The following is a 22272-nucleotide window of genomic DNA, read 5'->3' as shown; positions in this document are numbered from 1 at the left end:
TTTCCAGTACAATACAATGTTACCATACCATAATCAATACAACTGAAAAATGTTCATTAGACTGGTTTGAATGTGTATTATATGCATTGATTAGATATTAGATTCATTTATGAAAAATTGCTTGGATTACTGCAGAATGTCACCTGTTATGATCCAATAATTCCCATTCCTTGTATTATTGAAGAAAGCAATGTTACATAAAATAATATGATGGTGCAAGTCTCTTTTATGACGTAATATGAATAGAAATCCTATTGTACCATCTTTTTGCAAAATATAAACACAAAGTGAGTCAAGGTTGCTATCTACTTGATTCTAAATATAAAGCTCATAAAATATTTAGTCTACTTATATTATCACTAGCAGTAAAAGCATCTTTTAAATTTTGGAAGTCCAATTAAAAAGTATTTAAAGGTGTAGGAAGCATTAAAATTTTAACTGCTACACAGCAGCAGTTCCAACAAAATAAATTATTGTGGTATAGACCACTGAAAATTCCTCTATTTGTTAAAAATATGCTTTCAAGTATTTTAATAATTTCTGAATCAAAAACAGCCCAAACACGAATGATCCAGGGAGTTGTGTATAGCATGTGCAAGAGATATGTATTCTGACACAATTAAAGAAGAGTAGCTGATAATTAGGAAATAATAAAGAGTATTAAAACAGTGAGAATGAATAAAGGGGGGAAAAAGAAAATTGGGTCAAAGAAAAACATTATCAAGATTGCTAGACAATCATGTTGTAGTGGTAGAAACTGTGAAACATTGGCAATTCTTTTTTTAAATATTTGCCACATTGCCATCTAAAAGGAAGAAGTTCATCTCTTCATCCAGTCTATCATGACTGTACATAAGAAGTCTAATTATTAAGTCAGTATGATAGCCATTCATAGGTTCTTGTTGCCTTTGTTAAAATGACAAAAGTAGCATTGCAGCATCTCACTGCAAGCTCCACCCTTTTTAAATGTGCCATATCCATCGTTCTGCCTTATCCTGTTACTGCAATAGGGCACACAATACAACAAGGCATCACTCAAGAACTGTTGCATAGAAAACTATTTCTCTTTTCTCTAAGAAGGTAATTCATATCAGGACTGGAGTCATTGGAAAGCTTACTTCTGAAACCGAGAAATGAAAAATTAACCAAGAATGAAGACTCACTAATGGAATGGGTAAAGTATATTTCCTAAGTATTCTCATGAAGAATCAGCTCCCAAACAGACCCATAGTATACCACAGAATGGTTTTGGGTGAGTTCTGCTGAATATATGAACCAAGAACATATTGTTTTTTTTAAAAAAATCCAACCAATCTCTTTCTAAACTAAGCAAGATTGGACAATGAGATCAAGAGTCACAATATTTTATATCTGTCAGGATCCATTTACTGTATGCTAAAAGAACATGCAGTTGTGGTGTAAGATGAGATAATCCACTGTCAGAAAATTATTAGATAACTATAACTGAATGAATCATTTTACCTGCAGAGTCACATATTGTACCCTAGGGAAATTAATGATTAAAGATAATATGGTTGGAGGCCCATTGGAGTACTTGATCAAGGCCCTTAAATCTGTAAACTGGACTATTTAAGTTGGTTAACAGTAACCAAACTGTTTTCATATAACAAATAACAATAATCATAGGTGTACATTTTCTTATCACTGGTGTGAGAGAGCAATTTTCTTTATAATAGGAAAATGAAGAATAGCTTTGAACCCGGAGGGACTGAGCAGTGATGGACCTATGCTGTTCATTCTAAGGGACTGAATCTGGAAAAACAATTACTTAATTTGGAGAAGGTACAACTGTTGGTTATTAGTTCTTCCTTCTTAATCATTAGAGAAATTTGTGAAGAGACCTTGGATTAAATATCAACAGTTCAATGAAGATATCAACTGTGGGCCTTTTTAATATAGAAAGGAGTTAAATGAGAAGCTATATGATTGAGGTGTACAAAATTATGCATGGTGTAGATAAAGTGGACTAGAAAAATCTGTTTTCTCCTTTTCAGGATAATAGAGCCAATGGTCACCCAATGAAATTGACTATGGAATTTGCTATCACAAGATGTGGTGCTAGCTTCTAGCTTGATTGGCTTCAAGAAAAGGGTTGGACCAGTACATGGATGTCATGGGATTCAATGGCTATTAACCTTGTAACTAACTATGTAGACCATCTGCTGAGAGACAAGTGGACTAGTTGGTAGTCACTGTGAGAACAGATAGCTGGACTAGATAGACCAGAGGTCCAGTCCAGCAAAGCACTGCTTATGTACTCTCAAAATTATTCTGGAGAAGCTTACTTAATGTTAAAGATCTTCAGTGCAAAAAACCTAAGGGAAAGATATCAAGCACCTATGTGTATATACTGTGTTTATTGATTGGATCAAGAAATACAGTTATACCATTTTTCAGAAGTCGGCAACATACATAGTGTTCATGAATGTTATAGCATCTACCAGATGCTCCCCCAAATAATAATAATAATTACCACAGTTTTGTAAATCTGATGAGCCATGTATAATAATCTTATACAGGAAGACTCTGGCAAACATGGGCAAAATCTTGAGAGATCTTGCTGCAATCTCATGAACTTTGCATATTGGAGATGATGATGATGATGATGATGATGATGATGATGATGATGATGATGATGATGATGACAAGGATGATCATCCTGGTGATGATAGGGATGATTTGCTCATGACATTGCACAACATTTCACAATGATACTCAGGGCTAAAAACAACCAATGATCAGTATCTACATTCCTTAATTTACCAATAAAAGCCAAGTAATCATTGACTCTAGAGTTTTCTAACCTTAGTTTTCTTGACCAGAAATAATAACAACCATTGGTATTACTTTTTTATTCTATTTTTCCCCTCTGAACATTTTTTAGCTCATCAAGTAATTCCCTCTAGCTGATGACACAACTGCAGGTCAGGATCCTTCATAATAAAATAACAGGGTTGAAAGGGACCTTGGAGGTCTTGTAGTCCAACCCCCCTGCTCAGGCAGGAAATCCTGTACCATTTCAGACAAATGGTTGCCCAATCTCTTCTTAAAAACCTCCAGTGATGGAGCATCCACAACTTTTGGAGGCAAGTCATTCCACTGATTAATTACTTTAACTGTCAGGAAAATTCTCCTTAATTCTAGGTTGATTCTCTCCTTGACTAGTCTCCATCCATTGCTTCTTGCCTGCCTTCTGGTGCTTTGGGGAATAGGTTGACCCCTTCTTCTCTGTGACAGCCCCTGAGATATTGGAACACTGCTATCATGTCACCCCTACCTCTTCTTTTCATTAAACTAGACATACCCAATTCCTACAACAGTTCTTCATATGTTTTAGCCTTCAGTCCTCTAGTCATCTTTGTTGCTCTTTTCTGCACTCTTTCTGGAGTCTCAACATCTTTTTCCCAGGTGCTATACATAGTCTTTACGCCCAGCTAGCAGTGAGAGATTAAAAAAATCAAGAAGCTATGTGTAGATTATCTTTTGTGGACTATAGAGTGTAAGCAGTCTTACAAATGCTACATATTATTTTTGCACATGGTACAAAAATGGGATTCTTTGAAATTGTAAGAGTATTTTTCTATGCACACATGCATAGTTGATCACATGTATAAATGTACAGAAATTAAAATGTCTTCAAAGAACAATTATCCTTCTGTAAAAAAATGACCTAATATTCTGAATGTGGGTGATCTATCTATCTATCTATCTATCTATCTATCTATCTATCTATCTATCTATCTATCTATCTATCTTCTACATCTATTTATATCTCTATATCATTAACAAGAACCAATAGTTTGGCCATTCATTATTGCACTAAAAAGAGGGAAATCCCAAGTCTAATTCTATTTTAAATACAGAAGCTAGCTAGACAAACTGGAGCCAGTGACTTTCCTTTCCCTAGACTGGGAAGCTGAGAAAAATCTACCAACTCTCAATGCACCAGCATTATAGATTACAGTCCATAGCCTTCAATGAAGAAACCATCATACAGTGTATTTCATACAATCAAACTGATGGATTTAGGCATGTGTATGTGAATGTGTGTTTGTGTATTTGAGTGTGTGCATATGTGCACATACACAGACTCATATATGCTTTTTCTAGAAAGCTTTAAATGAAAGTTTTCTTTAAAAAGAAATCTATACAAATGAAAAATAAACATGGCAGTTTTTATATTAACTTTGATTTTCCTAGCTACTATTTTTCAGCCTTAACAAAATTAAATTTACATTCTTTAAGGCTTTCACAGTAAGCAGAAAAGAACAACGTATACTGACTACCAGTCTTACTGAGCTATTTGCAAACAGCAAACAAGCATGCCTGCTTACGAATGGTAAAAAACAGAGTGATTCATAAATATCTACTTTGTAATAGATGATATATTTAATGTATATATATGACTAAATCTCTTTCATAAATACACACACAGACATAAATATACACCAACAGGTATAATCCATGTATAGTAATAACTCATGAAAGTTGGATCTGAAATCTTTCACATTCCACTATTTTATAGAAATCATTGGCTGCAATAATTAATTGAAAATAATTAAGATTTTTTTAAAATACAACATTTAAAGTATTTAGTAATATGAGCTTGCACAGTACAAGTTCTAAAAAATAAGAAATTGTTTCTAGAAATCTAAATGCTGCATATATACTGTATAATAAGACACCAGGAAACCCCCTCCAAATAACAATGTATTACAAAAAATGATCATGCTATTTACTAGTGTTTATTGTTACATATTTTATGCTGTCAGTTTAGCATACCATAGACTTTTTATATGTGTTTATACTAAAATAATCATTTCTTGGAAAGACCACATTTAGTCATTGTAGTTGATACATCAAAGTTTGGATGGCTGAAGTATAATATAAGACACTGAGCATCACTTAGGAGTGTAGGATTCTGCACTGTAGGATTTAACAGTGCTATACAATTATGCTACCCAGACTACATTATGTACATTTTAAATGCTGAAAAAAAGAAAACATACTTGTACAGGTATTCAATTGCAATATTGGATTAGATCCTGTGTCTAATCTTAATGTTCTCAGTTGCATCAAATCCTAATTAGTGATTTTCATTTGCAGTTATACTTCATAGGTATCAAGGAGCTGTTCTGAATTAAAAGGTACATGATTTTCATTAAAACTTTTGATGTATTTTACTTGTTTTAAATGGTATATTGAAATGGGACTGTATTTTTAATAATCTAGCAAATATTCCTGCCCACCAGTGCCAGCTAAAGGTCATTCTTACTCTCAGGAAAACATATAATTGGGCTTCTCCTAAATCGTCTAAAGCATATACACAACCACCTTTTTCTTCCTCTGTATTAATAGAGATATGTTGAGGTTTAATCTGCATTATGAAAACAATTGCAAGACCAGAGTTTACTACTCAGAGAACTGCAAACAATGACAATTTCTGGTTCAAATGTTCTAAAGACTCAGAGGGCATTCGCTGCTTCAAAAACAATGGTTTTGCCCTCTCTGTGAATAATCAGGACTTAAAGTTTAATTAAGAGGGGTTTTTTTTTCAATTAAAGTTTTGATATGCTTTAACAGGCTCCAGTGTATCCCTACCCTTAATAATGTCCCTTGTGCTGCTGTTTTTCAAAAGACAACAAAGCAAATATTTTAAGGCAGTGCCCTGTGCTTGTGGTTGGTTCCTTCTGTTTCTTCACTCACAATATTGTTTGCTCTAGTGCCTTAGTTAAAAAGCCTTTTCACAAAAAAACCTCTGCTCCTTTCCAGCATACCCAATTGTTATACAACTTACAATGTCTTCCTGGAAAGAGGTCGATATGCAAAATCGGTCTTACGGGGAGAGGAATGAGAAAATAGAAGATGTAATAATGAAGAATAAGCATCAATGTAGACTAACCTAATGCAGCATAATGGACCTGATCCATTACTCACCAAGCACAATAAGAATCTTTACCAGTACATAGACAGGATTTACTGTCGCCGAAGGGTGAGCATATGTGGATATGAATGTGGATATGTCAACACAGCAGATTCGCAGATTGCAGAAAGCAATCAAAGCCTGACTTTCAGCCAAAATACAATGAAAAGAACAGTTTTGTTCAATTAGCGTCAACATTCATTCCTAATAACTTGAAAACCCTAGGTTACATTAAAAACAAAAATAAGTAAACTCATTCTACAATATAACTTAAGAGAATTTCAGAGTCTGGAAAATTTTTGAAGGAAGGCAGAGCAACAAAGACTCACTCTCTTCAATCATCAATCATTTGAAAATGCAGGAATGAGCCCATAATTGTATCTACCACCCATAGCAACCACCTTCAAGTTCCTCAGCTAAAAAGGTGGATGATTATCAGAAGCAGTTAGGAAATGTTTCACACTCCATTAATCACTATTTAGTTTTTACTAATTTATTTAAAGGTAAGAAAAGAATATGGGGGATGGAAAAAGGAATGCTAGATTTGAAACTCAGCCACCCCCATCCCCCACATTTGCAACCAATTCTTCTGAAAGATTTTGTGCAATCAAGGGGATATTATTTAGGAGAGAAAGAAATGGGGCGAAGAAACCCTGTTGCTAAGGAGATGTCTGGGCTAACATTCCTACATAAATTTTAGTGTTGGGGTGGGCTAGGGCAAGAGAGAGAGAGAGAGAGAGAGAGAGAGAGAGAGAGAGAGAGAGAGAGAGAGAGAGAGAGAGAGAGAGAGAGAGAGAGAGAGAGAGAGAGAGAGAGAGAGAGAGAGAGAGAGAGAGAGAAAGAAAAGAGGAAAAAAAACTCTCATACAAAGTTGCCTCTCCAGTAGCTGTACATAGTAACACCTTTTTCAAATATATGTATATTCTTAAGGATCCAATAGAAAGACACCTCAGACCAAATGTTTCAGGCAGTAGTGATAGATATAAACAAAAGAAAATGACTTCCAATAAAGCTCCCAAGCAAAGTTCTTAAGAACAATGCAAAGAATTTCCATTTGTGCCAGAAAAAAAATGTAAGATACACATTTGGACCAATAGAAAACCCATATTTTATTGCATAACGATGTGGTTTGAAATAAAATGAGGCCTAAGGATAATTCATGACTTACCAGTTACTAAATGTGGGTTACAATTTAACTTCTAAATATTTCCAAAAAGTATGAAAATTGTCGGACTGTATATAGTGAAAAATTAAAAACAACCCAGTTTTGCAGGCTGAGCAAACCACATACTTGGTTGAAGGGGATAAGAAATCAACCTTCCCCTTTGAAATGACCCTGGAGAAAATATTGTAGGAGAAATACCAATCAGCCAAGAGAGAGAGAGAGAGAGAGAGAGAGAGAGAGAGAGAGAGAGAGAGAGAGAGAGAGAGAGAGAGAATACTGAGGAATGAGACACAGAAGAGGTCATACATGGATAGGAAAAAAAAATCAAATGTGACTTTATGTTGGCTACAGTTTTAGGAAGCTGAATGCCAAAACTTTCCATCAGTTGGTTTAGGGATCATTAAACAAGTGCTAGGTAAACATACTGACCTGAATTGAATCAACAGCCAAATATTGTTTGAACCACCTGCACACTTCATCAGACAGGATTCAAATTCATTCCATAATTAAATATGCAAATGAAATATCTCAAGTGATCACCTGATACAAAGGATTTGCAAAATTCATTCTCTGTCTCCAAATCTCTGCAATATTTTGTTTAATTTCTGAGTCAAAGAGAGTATGCTATGTTATTAGATATGTGGTATATTAAATATATTAAAGCAGATGATTCCCCAAAGCATCATTTAAAGAAAAGGTGGTTATTCTCCCCCCCCCCCTTCACTTGAGGCTACAAAGATGGGAGAACTGCTGAAAAAATAGAAAGCAGACAGAAAGCCTAAATCCAGAAGGAAGCACTAGATAGAGGATTAGAATGCAAAATTGAGTTTGGGGAAGCTGGTTAGTAAGTAAGATAAGATTGGTTAATAATACTTAAACACAAAAAAAGTAGTTGCATCATGGAATAAAAGGCGGATGCTATACAGAATCTGGGATGAGAGAAGAATTCTTCGAATCCCAAGACTCCAGCCAGAATGTCAAGAAAGGTGTGTTTGGTGCCAAAGTCAGACCTAATTCTAAAGTGGCTACCCAGACAGGCGATGCTGCGCCGGTAACTTGCAAGGCTCGCAAACGAGCGCTGGATCCGAATGGCGGGGCAAAGGGGAAGCTTGCAAGGGACACAACCGCCAGCGGAGCTATGGAAGCCCAACTGAGGAGCGGAAGGCTTGGGCGGTGCGCTAAAAGGTGGGAGGAACCGCTCCTTGGGAAGAAAGGGATTGCAAGAAGAGCTCGGGGATGGGGGGGATGGAGGGGTGTCATCCTGGGGGAAGACAAGCGAAGAGGTAAGGATTAGAGGCCAAAGCGAAGAAGGGAGGAGGAGAAGAAAACGAAGAAGATGCCGGAGTGGGGCGGCGGGGGCTAAGAGCAGCGGCAGCAGGAAAGGTGACCGTGGCCAGGCGTCGGAGGGGCAGCGCTGCTGCATTGGGTGGGGTCCGAAGAAGGCTAGGGGTCGGGGCGCTGGGCTCGGCAGGGAGGGGAAGAAAGGGCAACCCCACAAAGCAGTCTGGACTTAACGGGGGCCTCTCTCACCGCTGTTCAAGGTAGTTTTGCAGCGCCAGGTCTCCGGGTTGCCGAGTTTGTTGCAGGACTCCCAGAGGGACAGATAAGACTGGTGATCGGCCGTCACCCAGGCCGGGCTCAGCACGGCTCCCAGATCCAGACACAATGCCAGGAAGATGCATACCAGCCCCACCAGCTTGAGCGGGGTCAACACCGAGACGCGCACCTCCTCCACGCCACTGCCGGATGAAGCCATGGGCAAGCGATTCGGGGAGCCGGGCGCCCTGCTGGAGCCGGGGGTGGGGGGGTGGGAAAGAGACGGCTTCTGGTCCACCAGCCCCAGCCGATCAGGTGCGGCGGCGGTGGCGGCAGAGAAGGAGGCGGCCGCTCTCTCTGGTCGCCACTTCTCGGATCGCGCCGCCCGGTTCGACCCACCACATCACTCCTCCCATCTTTCCTCCCCCTCTGGGGAAGGGGCGGGACGAGTGGTGGCACGGGGGCCGGCCTCGAGCGGTGGACGTCATTCTTAGGGTTTCCTCCAGGGGGAAAAAAGGTGAGAAGCTTCTAGCCGTCCCGAGCAGTATCTTCTTCGGGGGGCGAAAACACGTTTTTCTTCCCAAAGGCGCCCAGCTCGGCCCTTTCCCAAGGACGTTTGGCCAGTCCCCAACTTTTGACAGCAACGCATTCCTGGCTGAGCTTGAGTCCTGCGAGACTTAAGGGTGCCAGGATGGTGTCGCTCACTTTCCCCTGTGCTGCTCTTCTAGTAGATGTAGTCTGGTGGATTTAGAAGCACTTGACATCCTTCCGAAGTCGCGCCGGCGAACTCTGTTCAACCTTCTGTGAAAGCAACTCTCGTCTGGAGAGGGAAGGTAGCTAATCTGGTGCTTCTGATAAATGTCAGATTCTTGAAATTAATTTTACACAGAATAGATCTGAAAATGGAGCAAGTGTTTGTCGGTATGGAGCGCATGCTTAATATCATTATCTGACTAATTTTTATTTTCCATGACACACAAAATGATTTAAGGCAGGGGTCCCCAAACCCTGGTTTGTGGCCTGGCACTGGTGTGCGGCCAGCCAGGAGCTGGGACGCACAAGCAAGCTAAGCCCCATCCACACACGCTTGGGATCCAAGACCCGCACATGTAACTATGCCCCCCCCACAAGAAAAACACCCTCCATGGAACCAGTCCCTTGTGCCCCAAAGGTTGGGAGGTGCTGATTTAAGGCATGGATCCCTTTGATTTCCCCACTGTTTTATATAGTGTCCACATGAATCCATCAATTAAACATATTCAAATGATGAAAGACACAAGAATGAAGATATAAGACACAGAATCTTATACATCATTATACTACAGAGTTTAGCTGGCTGTGTGTAATAAGCTACCACAACCACAATCCTTACAATTTTGTGCCAAAGTATGAGGCAAAAATAGAAATTTTAGTTCAGGGTCTTCATGGAACTGCACAATCACAGATTAAATCTATTTGCATCAAGAAATCATCATAACCTGGATCCATTTTTTAAATTTTATTTTTGCATGGTGCAAAAACATAAATCCATGTCTGTGCACTACTGTCAAATAACATTTGTGACTAAGATGATACAGTTAAGATAATAAATGCAATACTGAATGGAACTATCAAGAATGGAACAATTGGAACAATTCTACAGTTGCACTGAAAGTCCCCAATTTTATACCCATTTTTTCATATATTTTGTCCAAATAAAAAAGTGATACTTGCTAAAACAATTACTGTTACAAGCAAAATCGCAGTCACTGTATCAACAAGTCAGAATTCTCATCGATCCTTAGCATACAAATCTTTTTTGCAATATTTTAAGGCATCATGATCATCCATCCTGTTGTCCATTTCATGTTCTAAATTTTAGACTTACCATCTGCTTGCTCAATATCTTCTTTGCTTGAATTCTGGACATTATAGAACTTTAATCTTTTTCACTATGTGGTTCTGTAAATCATTTTAATGGTTATTTGCACTAATGCATTATTTTATCTTTCCACCATTTTCATTTTTGTTAAGTTCGTACAATTCAGGGTTTTAGGACTGCAGATAGCCTTATTTATGAAAAAGCATGGGTACCAAATGGGTTGTAAATTCCATTAATTTCCCAAAATGCCCTTTCTCAGGTCTATTTCATAATAAACTTACCAAGCAATTTACCAAGTTATTTTTACAATCCGTTTTAATCAGTTTCACAGACCAAACAGAAACTTCTGCTTCATCTTCTCTAATTTCAGTAAGTAACCAATATTTATTTTTGCATGATGCCCACTTTCGTTTCCTTTCAGTGAAATTCATAGGACCTTAACTATCATAGATAGGTTAGGAAGATTTAAAATATCCATAAATTAGGAAGAATTACAGTTCAACAATGATCATTATTATTATTATTATTATTATTATTATTATTATTATTATTATTATTATTATTATTATTATTATTATTATTATTATTATTATTATTATTATGCCTAATAGTGATCTGTGTTGAAATTAAGAAGCCTTCAGTTGGTGACTGTCTGATTCTGGTCATTTCCTCAGTCATGATGGATATTAAGCCATTTCCTATTAGTGGGACATCTTCACAGCAACTTCTGCATAGCAACAGCCAGCCATTGCTGAAAGGATACAAAGCCTGTGACCACTATGTTACTTTGGGCGAACAATGGTGGGATGACTTTAGAGCAGGCCTGCACAACTGTACAGAGGATTAAAAACCTCAAAAATAATTGTGGAGCTAAAAGGAATAGCTGGCATACCAACCAGCTACTGAGCAGTATCATGGCAGCAATATTTATTTATTTATTTATTTATTTATTTTAATTCCACTTATATCCCGCCCTTCTCCGAAGACTCAGGGCGGCTTACAAGCTTAGCAGTAGCCTTCATTCTATGTATATGCCTGCTTATTAGGGCTTTCACACACACCCCCAAGCGGCATTATTACAAAGTCAGCTTAATTGCCCCCAACAATCTGGGTCCTCATTTTACCTACCTCGGAAGGATGGAAGGCTGAGTCAACCTTGAGCCTGGTGGGATGCGAACCTGCACTAATTGCAGGCAGCTGGTGTTACTTAAGGAGGCATTAGCCCACTGCTCCACCAATACAGTTTGCAATGCCCCTGAGGCTTGGAAACATTGGGTGGCTGCAAAAATCTCAATGTCCTCAATTATGTTTGGTGGCAGTGGATTGACCATTTTTGAAAAGATGCTTGAGGGCCAAACAAGATTGCTTGATTGGGTGCACGTTGGACAGTCCTCTTGTAGAAGATGCTATAAGTCATTAGTGGGGAAATCACCTTAGTTGCTTCCATAGACTTGTATCAAATTACTATTTTACAAGGAAGATCTTGAAGTGGATTGGATTTTGGATTTTGGAATGTATTGCATTATTTAACTTTCCATATCTGGTATAAGAGCCTGCAACCTCAAAAAAGTATGCATGCAGGGATGGACAGGCCTGCAAAAAGAGTTATCTTTGCAGAGTTAAAGAGACTCGTCACATTTTAACTTGCCCTAAATAGCACAAATGCATTTTTCTTTATTATTTTGATTTACATGGCTCCTTAACTTACCATGTAAATCAGAGCAGATGACAAAAAACTAAATACAACAGAAAATAAACTAAAGCATGATATGATGTCACCCAAAGACAGCTCATACATTCAGGCAATTAAATAGACTTGCCTATCCTTCTGAAACATTGCCTGGGGATGAATCAAGAACTGAACGTCTTTTTAAAAGAAGAGTCAAAGCTATCCGTGGAGAATGCTGTCCCAAATATTAGGTGTGGCAACTGAAAAAACAAGTTTTAAGTTCTAAAAGATGACACTGCTTATGTGATGAAACCAAAGCCTGCCAACCTGTGAGATCTTAACAGATGGGGACCAGCAATTGGAGATGGGTGTTCTTGCAAATATCCAGGTCCTGTTCCTTGGAGGACTACAAAATGAACACTAGCACCTTGAATTGCATCCAGAAGCCATCCAAAAACCAAATGGGTTAGAATAGTATTTATTTATTTAGTTAGTTATATTTACGGTATATACCGCCCTTTCCCTGAGGACTCAGGGCAGTTTACAGGGAATTAAAAAATCCATCATACAAAAGTTAAAACCGAATTAAAAAATATTAAATTGACCCTGTACACAATTAAAACCCCAATTAAAAATTTCTCCTCAGCCTGGGCCCGAGAGCTCAAAGAGCCAGGTCTTCAGGCCCCGGCGGAATGATCGGAGGTCGGGGGCAGTTCTCAGCTCCACCGGCAGCTGGTTCCAGAGGGCAGGCGCTCCCACTGAGAAGGCCCTATCCCTGGGTGTCACCCGCCGGCAATCTCTCACCGGCGGAACCCTGAGCAGACCCTCCCTGTGGGAGCGCACTGGGCGAAGGGCATTTGATGCCGGCAGCAGGTGTTCCCTCAAATAACCCGGACCCAGGCCATGTAGGGCTTTATAGGTAATAACCAGCACTTTGAATTTCACCCGGAGGGCAACCGGAAGCCAATGCAGCTCGCGGAGTAGAGGTGTTACATGGGAGTATCGGGAGACCCCCATTACAACTCGCGCAGCCGCATTCTGCACCAGTTGAAGCCTCCGTGTGGTCTTCAAGGGCAGCCCCATGTAGAGAGCGTTACAGTAGTCCAAGCGGGAGGTCACAAGCGCATGAGTAACTGTGCGTAGGGCGTCTCGGTCCAGATAGGGACGCAACTGGCGCACCAGGCGAACCTGTGCAAAAGCCCCCCTGGTCACGGCTCCTATATGGTCTTCAAAATTGAGCCGTGAATCCAGGAGAACACCCAGGTTGCGAGCCCTATCAACGGGGGGTAACACCTCACCCCCCATCATTAAGGATGGAATAACTTGGTTAACCCGAGATGCCGATATGCACAGCCACTCAGTCTTGGCGGGATTGAGACGAAGCCTGTTTCTCCCCATCCAGACCTGAACCGCCTCCAGGCACCGGGACATCACGGAGAGGGCATCACTGGGTTGGTCCGGGGTGGAAAGAAAAAGTTGGGTATCATCAGCATACTGGTGATACCCCACCCCAAAACCACGAATGATCTCACCCAGCGGCTTCATATAGATGTTGAACAGGAGGGGCGAGAGAACCGACCCCTGAGGAACTCCACAAATGAGAGACCTCGGGGCGGATCTCTGCCCTCCTGTCAACACCGACTGCGAGCGGCCCTGGAGGTAGGAGGAGAACCACCGTAAAACGGTGCCTCCCACTCCCAGCCCCCTGAGACGCCGCAGCAAGATACCATGGTCGATGGTATCGAACGCCGCTGAGAGATCTAATAGGACCAGGACAGAGGAGCAACCCCTGTCCCTGGCCCTCCAGAGATCATTCACCAGCGCGACCAATGCCGTCTCCGTGCTGTGTCCGGGCCTGAAGCCCGATTGGTACGGGTCCAGATAATCAGTTTCCTCCAGGAACAGAGGGAGCTGGTGCGCCACCACACTCTCAACAACCTTCGCCAGAAAGCGAAGGTTGGAGACTGGACGATAGTTGTTTAAAACAGCCGGGTCCAAAGCAGGCTTCTTGAGAAGGGGTCTCACCACCGCCTCCTTCAAGGCGGCAGGAAAGACACCCTCCTTCAAAGAAGCAGTTATTACTGCATGGAACCAGCCTCATGTTCCCTCCCGAGCCGCATAAGCTAGCCAGGAGGGGCACGGATCCAACAAACAGGTGGTGGTGCTCAGTCTCCCCATGATCCTGTCCACATCATCAGGGGAAACAGGGTCGAACTCATTCCAGATAACGTGCTCAAGACCGCCTGATTCCTCCACCTCAGACTCTGCCCAGTCAGAGTCCAAGCCGGTCCGGATCCGAGCGATTTTGTCCGCCAGATGATGACTAAACTCCTCGGCTCGTCCCTGCAAGGGATCCTCTCTCACCTCCTGGTTAAGGAGGGAGCGAGTCACCCTAAACAGGGCGGCCGGGCGATTATCTGCGGACGCGACAAGGGCGGCAAAGTAGTTAGACTTCGCCGTCCTTATCGCCGCAAGATAAGACCTTATAAAGGTTCTTAACTGCAATCGGTCGGATTCGGATCGGCTGGACCTCCAACCGCTCTCTAGACTTCGTCTCCGACACTTCATCTCCCGGAGCTCCACAGAGAACCATGGGGCCCAGCGGGATCTCCCGGGGACACAAAGTCTCCCGAATAACCACTGCCACCCCACCACCCCTGCCCTGAGCCCGTGGCTGGTGCAGCACCCGGAAACCCGGCGGGCATAACTCGGAGAGAGGCACCCCTCCCTCCGAGCCCAGCCAAGTCTCCGTGATGCACGCTAGATCCGCACATTCCTCCTCGATCAGATCACGGATGAGGGGAGCTTTGTTAACTACGGATCTAGCGTTAAAATAGACCAACCTGAGCTCAGGGACCTGATCACCCTCATCCCCGGGTAAGAGGGTGCTAACCGGAGGGTCGGAGCGCACCACCGCTCAGAGATAGCGGGGGCGCGATCCCAGATGTTGATATGGCCCTCCGCGCAAACACCTGCTGCCATACCCTATCGCCGTGGGGATTCGATGCCCCACCCCCACATTCCCAGCGCCAGCAGCCACCTCCCCCGACCCCGTCCCGTCGGGACCTCTAACAGGTCCAGACTGAGTGCCGGTTACAGATTCCCTCCCTACCCCCCCTTCCTCCCCCTCCCTAACCTCTTAAAATAACCGGCTAAGAATCTTATCAGGGGCCTCTTGGCGCGTCTTAACTCGAGGCCCCTGTCTAAGCCCAACCACCTCTCGGAGTCCCAAAGCTTGGACCCGTCATTAAGGGGAGTATAGAAACAGGCGACAGGTCGCGCCCATGAGGCAGGAACCGCCCTAAGGGCATACAAGTCCGCTTGTGAAACAGCGATCAGGGGCACTCTACAATGTAATATTCCATTGCAGGTTTTGCACATTTCATAGCATTTTATTGCAGGCAGTGCTAATTCAGTCTAGAATTTAAACAGAATAATTTCACTTAAGGTAATGTCTTTCTAAAATTAAAACAAACCAACAAAAGTAAAACAAAACAAAAGCATTTACACCACAGTAAAGTCCAAATAGTTTGTTGCTTATGCATTATACATCATTATACATCATTCTATCCTAATTTGTAATGCTTGTCGTGCCTTTTCATCATTCCTTTTTTAATATACCCAGGAGGCTTTTGAATCCCTAGCAGGACTTAAATCAATTTTCAGAGTTTTGAAATCAATCCATTTTCCACCCACCCCCAGCTTTATTCTCTCTCCCCACTCACTCCCACTTTTCTTTTTTAATTTGGCTGCATTCGTTTCTTTAGCAATTTCTTCAGAGAAAACCCCAAAATGAACACTTTCAGGAGTATGATTAAATCACAGTACTTGTTTGGGAGTGATTCCAACTTGGCTGAGAGGCATGCTAGATTCCATGTCATATAAGCAGTAAACACTTCAGTGGCAAACTGATACTTCTTTTGAACATAAAGCTTAGGGAACATTAAAAAATGGATTCATCTTTTGAAACTATGAGTTGACCTTCATGGCACCTCATGAACTAAGATGAGAAAAAATTGATATGATTAAAGCCAAGTACTGTCTAATAAAACAGACTTTCATTTATTACAGAAAGAATCTAAGTAATACTTGAACAATGATATGTAATCTTTTCCTTCCTTCCTTCCTTCCTTCCTTCCTTCCTTCCTTCCTTCCTTCCTTCCTTCCTTCCTTCCCTGAAATATGTCGTAGTCTGTTACATTTTGACAAATCATTAGTTTGAGGCCAATAATGAATCTGTTTGGGCTGAGAAGAAAACAGAATAGAACCACACCACAATTTAAAAAATAAACAAGATACAAAGGGATATGTTTGAAGTTAAGAATTTCCAGCTGTTCACCTTGATTTAAATGTAATTATTTCACAAAAGAAAGGCAGAAATTGGGTCCTTTGGGGCAGGACTTGCAGTGAACAAGTCTTGCTAATTCATTTTCCTAGGTAAAACATACTAGAGCTATTTTGTATTGAGAATGAATTATATCCAGTAATGCCAGCTTTTGACATAGTAGCAGACTTAGAACATTAAAGGAAAAACTGCACAGTCATCATTAACAATTTGAAACCCAGTCATGAAGCAAACTGATTTTTTTCTCTTCCTGTAACTTAAATTTCTTACTTGAAGTCCTCCACTCTGAAAACATAGAGAACAAGTCTTCTAGGGATGTCATTTTATATTGTGGGAAGAATCCAGAGAAAGAGATTTGGAAGACAAAGACCTATAAAATCTACATAACCACCCAAACTCTAAAAGCCATGACCTTTGGGGATATAATAGGATTAACTCACCAATACCAAAAGGGCACACTCAGACTTAGGTCAAAGTACATGACACAGAAAATACAAAGCTTCAAACAAAAACAGGAAACAACCTCAAAAGCCCAAGAAGGTATAAAAACCCACCACTCCCAGCAACATGTGGTCAGCTTTCCCAGAGCCATGTTTCTGTCTGGCTCTGCTCTTCAATAAACTATAACCTTCTTTCTAAAGCAGTCTCCATTTTGTTTACTCCCAGCTTGGACTGAACCCTGATGAAGAGTTATCTTTCAACAATATATTCCAATAGTATTACCCTCTCTTATGAAAGAAAATCAGTCTGTCAATCTCTTTTCATGGGAGCAATCCTCTAGTCCCTTCATCATCCTTATTCCCATTTTTTCCCGAACTTGTTTCAATTTGTGTACAACTTTTTTAAAGTATACTGACCAGAACTGTGCACAATAAAATGAAGTAGAATGACTACATGTTTAAAATTGCATTTTATGTTGAGCAGAACATTATATTTGATTTCCATTTGATGAATGTGCACTCAATAGCTATACCAAATTCTTTTTCATATCTATGGATCTGAATTTTGTTTCCTAAATAAAAAAGCACTTGTTTCTTTTGTCCCCTTTTATATACAATTACAGAAAAGGCTAACTCCCAAGGTCCTGTAAATGGTTTTCTATAATTGTAGCCATTCAGAGCAAGTATTCACTTTTATATGTCACAGGGTGGGCATCAGTCACTGGGAAACTCCTGCACTGATTTCTATGAAAATATAACAAATAACTTTTTAATTTTTCTGAAGTTAAGAATCCCACACCAACATAATATGGATCAGGCAACTCTCAGACCTCAGGAACTGGCTACAAAATGGTTAAACTCTCTTTGAAATCCTCAAAATTCATTGCACTTCAAATTAAACCACATTTATACTGTCTCCCTGCTTGCATTCTGTGAACTCTCACTTATCTAAAGAGCATCAGCTTTGGTAAAAGTATTCTAACTCAAAAATCTATTTTCCTAGACAGAGGAGTAATAAATGACATATTTGCACTTAAATGTGGTTCAAAAGAGGGACCAGTATGTGGTGAACTAGTAAATTTTCTCAAGGTCAGCTATGCATTATTAAATTAACAAATCATCACAAGGCAAGCCACCATACCTCTGAGAGTACTGAGACTACATTGTTGAAAACATAATATAACATAGGATAGGGAGATAATATCAATTATGAAAGAAGTATAAATTAGTTCAAGCACAAAGCATTCATGCCAAGCATTTATTATTAGCGATGTAGTGTCATATTTTAGAATATAGGGTTTCTCCGGTCAATCCCATGTAGAAACACATTCCAAAAGAGACCATAGTGACAGCCCAATTCAAACTGCTGTGCAGTCTTAAAGTACATTAAGAAATTTTGAATTAGTTATTAATTGACTTAGCTTACCTAAGAAGCAGCCAGTTCTATCCTGCAACACAATACACATATACAGATTAACAACATCTAATGCATTGTGACTTTGCTCAGGCTATGTAAAACTACCTCATTTTCCTGGATGTAAACCACATATTATTACATACGCATAGCATTGTTCATGTATTGGAGCGATTTATGCAGAAATTTTGATGTTCACCACAAATCCAGGACTGTCTATCATTTTTCAGTTATTTATTTTTCCTTCATATCATACAATCTTTTTCTGGCATGGGGCAGAAAACTGTGAGTTGTGTTGCTTAGAGGCTATAAGCGGTGATGTGATGATATAATGACAGCCTGTGAGACTTCATCCTCCTGATATTTTGTGCTATTAGTAGCACAAACAAAAATTATTCATCCTCTTTTAGATATATTTTTTTTAAAAAAACTTTCATCTATTTACAATAGGAAGACAGTTATAGGAATAAGAAAGCCAGTCTGGTGTAGTAGTTAAGAACCAGGTTGGAAATTGGGAGGTCTAATCCCACCTTAGACACAAAGCCAGCTGGGTGACTTGGGCCAGTCAATCTCTCTTGGAAGAAGGCAGTGGGAAGCCACTTCAAAAATCTTGCCAAGAAAATTTCAGGAATGTATGGAAATTTTTGTATATCCGTACTGTTTTTAAGTAGCTGTTTCTGAAAGGCTTTACATTTAAAAATATGAAGTGCTAAATGTTAATCTGGGTAAACTCCATTTCATTCAATAATATTTCTGTGGATCATCATTTGACCCAGAATGGAACTTTTGTTACATGTTTCTTGGCATGAAATCTGTTGTGTTCTGGGATTGTTGAGACATTGACGAGGCAAAAGCGGAAAGTAACAGAACATTTATTGAGTTAACACAGAAGCAGCTCTAACAGTCGCTTTGACATCTATTTATATGAACCGCTGATAGGCGACAGCCAATGAATTTAAAACGATCTTCCCGCTCAAAACACAAACTTGCAAAGTGGTAGACAGGCAGTTAAGAGTTTAAATGAATACAACAGTTAACCATTTATAACAGCCCATATGAATTATCAATATATAACAAAATCTATTTGTATTTGTTAAGCTGCTCTTTAAATCAAACAATTATCTATGTAATCTTGAAATACAGATTTTTTTAAGCAACAGAAAAATAGCCTCAGCTGTGATTTAAAGTTAGAGTTAATGTGGCATTGCATTATTAAGACTGAAACCAATGCTGGCTATACTACCACTGTAAGAGTTTCCATCTTTCTTATCCTTCTGCCCTTTGGCTACATGTAATTCAGTAATGTGATATAAACATTATGCCATCAAGGATGACTATGTGGCTTATTTATATATGAGTCCCTTGGATCCACTGGAGCAAAGGGCTGCTCTTGACCTTTGCAATGGCAAGGGATTGCTCTCCAATTAAGGGCCTGGGAAAAAGAAGCAAATGGGGCCAGGATAAAACCTACAGTTACGGTAACTCAGGTTCAGTGAAATATGGCTAATACAATAACATTTTATCTATTTTTCCTCCTCTATCACATTCAAAAATCACTTGGCAGCTACCTTTGAAAAGATCCTGGGTTTTCATACAAAATTTTGGGGATTGATATGGCCCTCTGTCAGGAATGTATCCTGTCATGAGAGTTTTAAAGTTTTATATATTCTTGGGAATGAATAGATTGTCACTTTAGATGAAGCACAGGTGATAGGTTTATATGAAATCACTTACATTGATAGCTCTATTTGTACCTCTGGGAGGCAGTCAAAACAGTCAAGATAGCAGTGATCACTGCCCTTGATCAAAGCTTGTCCTTATTTATGTGCATCCCACATGTGCTTTGTATATCAAAAAAGTAATGCTCTGATCACATAGTTGTACCTGTTGTAACTTTGTTTACATCACCCCCATGTTGCCCCTGCTCATTCCAAAAGAATTTGGAAGGCGTTTTAGTCTTGAAGTGGTCCTGTAGAATGGCTAATCAGTAAATTGCCTAAAGCCACTAGAAAACTTTTCATGGCCATGTAAAGATTTGCACTTGGTCCTCAATGTCTCACACCAAACAAAGCAAAAAGAATGCTTATTTTAAAAAATCAAAATCACATTTTTTTTCTTTGGAAATGAATTTTGGTAATTGCCATGATGTAGTCGCAATCTGCCATTCAGCTGTTTCTTCAGATTTCCAGACTTGGTTCTAATTTTATATTATTCCAGGACAAGTCTTCCACCTACGTGTGTTATCTATAGGTTCATATGTGAGGCAGTCAAAAGAATTTTTAGTATGATCATGTATTGCATGACTATCCATGTAATGGCCGTTTAAAAAATGAGCAACAATTTCATGAAATATATGTCACTGAACTAAAAGTGGGGAATTCAGGTTTTAGTTCTCCTTAGGCTGGGTAAGCTTTTCCTAGCCACTCATCTCAGGTCTCTCGGAGTCAGATTCAGTGACAAGCTAGCTAATAAACAAAATCTCTTGATGCATCCATGCATAGATAATTTTACTGGAAGAACTAAGCAGGTGCAGTGCAAAACCAACAAAGCCTAGAACCATGTAGGAGAAACACAACAACACTGTCAATTTGAATTAATCTCATCCTTAATGTTAGAAGAAAACTTTCTAACATTATTTAGAGGAGTTAAGATTTATTTCGGGGCATATAATATGTGTTGAGGTTCACAGTGATGCTTAGGATGGAAGGCAGATTCTGGTTGAAGGGTAAGACAAAGACTCTAAGAGAAAAAGCACCCAGCAGTGGCATCCATTTCCTGGGAAAGTATTGCTTCCCCTATTCTTCATATTTTCATAAGGGGCTGAACAACCATCTGTTAGGGCTACTATAATTTGAATTTCTGCACTGACTATTAGATAGATGCAATAGTCTAAGTAGGCCTTTCCAAGTTTATAGTTATATGATTCTAATGAGTCTGAAATGAAATATGCATTTTATTAAGGCTTCTACTCCCTCCCTCAGTGTTTTAATTAATACACATTTCCACCTCTGCTTATCACCAGCTTGTAGGTCCAACTGTACAGGGAATAACAATGACATCTCAGAGCCTCTGCAGCAAACCTTGCATGGTTTTTTAAAGATAATGTTAAATATATCCCTGGTTAAACCAGAAAACAAGCAGAAGAAAATGTGGGTCAGACTATAGACATCCATGGAAAAGGAAGAAGGAATATGTCTTCCTCCTTCACTGTTTCATTGATTCTCCAGGCAATTCACTTACACGAAGGCAATCTTCCTGCGTTCCTAATACTCTGAAACAAATGGGTTGAATCCTGCACTCTTCATACAAGATTTGATACAGCCATTTAGAGTTAAAGGAAATCAGAAATCTTGAATTTCCATCCTAGGAATAATTGTGTGTTGGTAGAACTGGCCATCTAAACATTGAAAATTGAAAGAAAATAAAAGGAAATAATGCTATGGTTTTCTTTAATGTCTGGTAAGAATTCAATTAATATTTACAAGACATTTTTGCAGATGCCTGACAGACAGCTAGGTTAATCTCAGATTCCCATTGCCTGATGATAATAGTTAATTAGAACATGAAAATATAATTAAAAATGGGAATGGAATTATATAATGATAAAGTGCATACATGAATCCAGATAGAAACAATACAGCTAGACTATCAAAAAAATGCGAAGAACGTTTCCCCAGTTCTTCTAGAAAAAGTAATAACAATAACAATAAAACTTGGGGGGGGGGCTTAATTTAGAATAATCTTCTGTGCTGCTTTAAAAACTGAATTATCAAATGAAAAATAAAATCCATGTATAATCTTCTTGAACTTTGTACTTTGGGTCCTTTTTTTCAGTCCAGGTGTAGTAATATCTTACTACAGAGATTTTTCACACTATAAGCTTTTTTTCTTCATCAAA

General features: G+C 39.7%; 1 protein-coding gene across 2 annotated transcripts in view; it reads right to left on the bottom strand.

Moving 5' to 3' along the window:
- The window catches only part of TMEM47 (transmembrane protein 47), a 28156-nt gene extending 19144 nt beyond the window's left edge, over window positions 1-9012 (bottom strand). For both annotated transcript variants that reach the window (XM_081328098.1, XM_081328099.1), the window contains exon 1: window positions 8640-9012. In XM_081328098.1, the coding sequence (XP_081184224.1) occupies window positions 8640-8865 (226 nt within the window). In that variant the 5' untranslated portion in view covers window positions 8866-9012. The remainder of the gene's footprint in view (window positions 1-8639) is intronic.
- Between the last annotated feature and the right edge of the window lie 13260 nt (window positions 9013-22272).

The sequence above is a fragment of the Vipera berus genome (assembly GCF_964194415.1).
Source record: "Vipera berus genome assembly, chromosome: 4".
Classification (NCBI taxonomy): Eukaryota; Metazoa; Chordata; class Lepidosauria; order Squamata; family Viperidae; genus Vipera; species Vipera berus.
The sequence above is the reverse complement of the archived record's forward strand: the minus strand, read 5'-3'. Positions and strand labels throughout refer to the sequence as shown.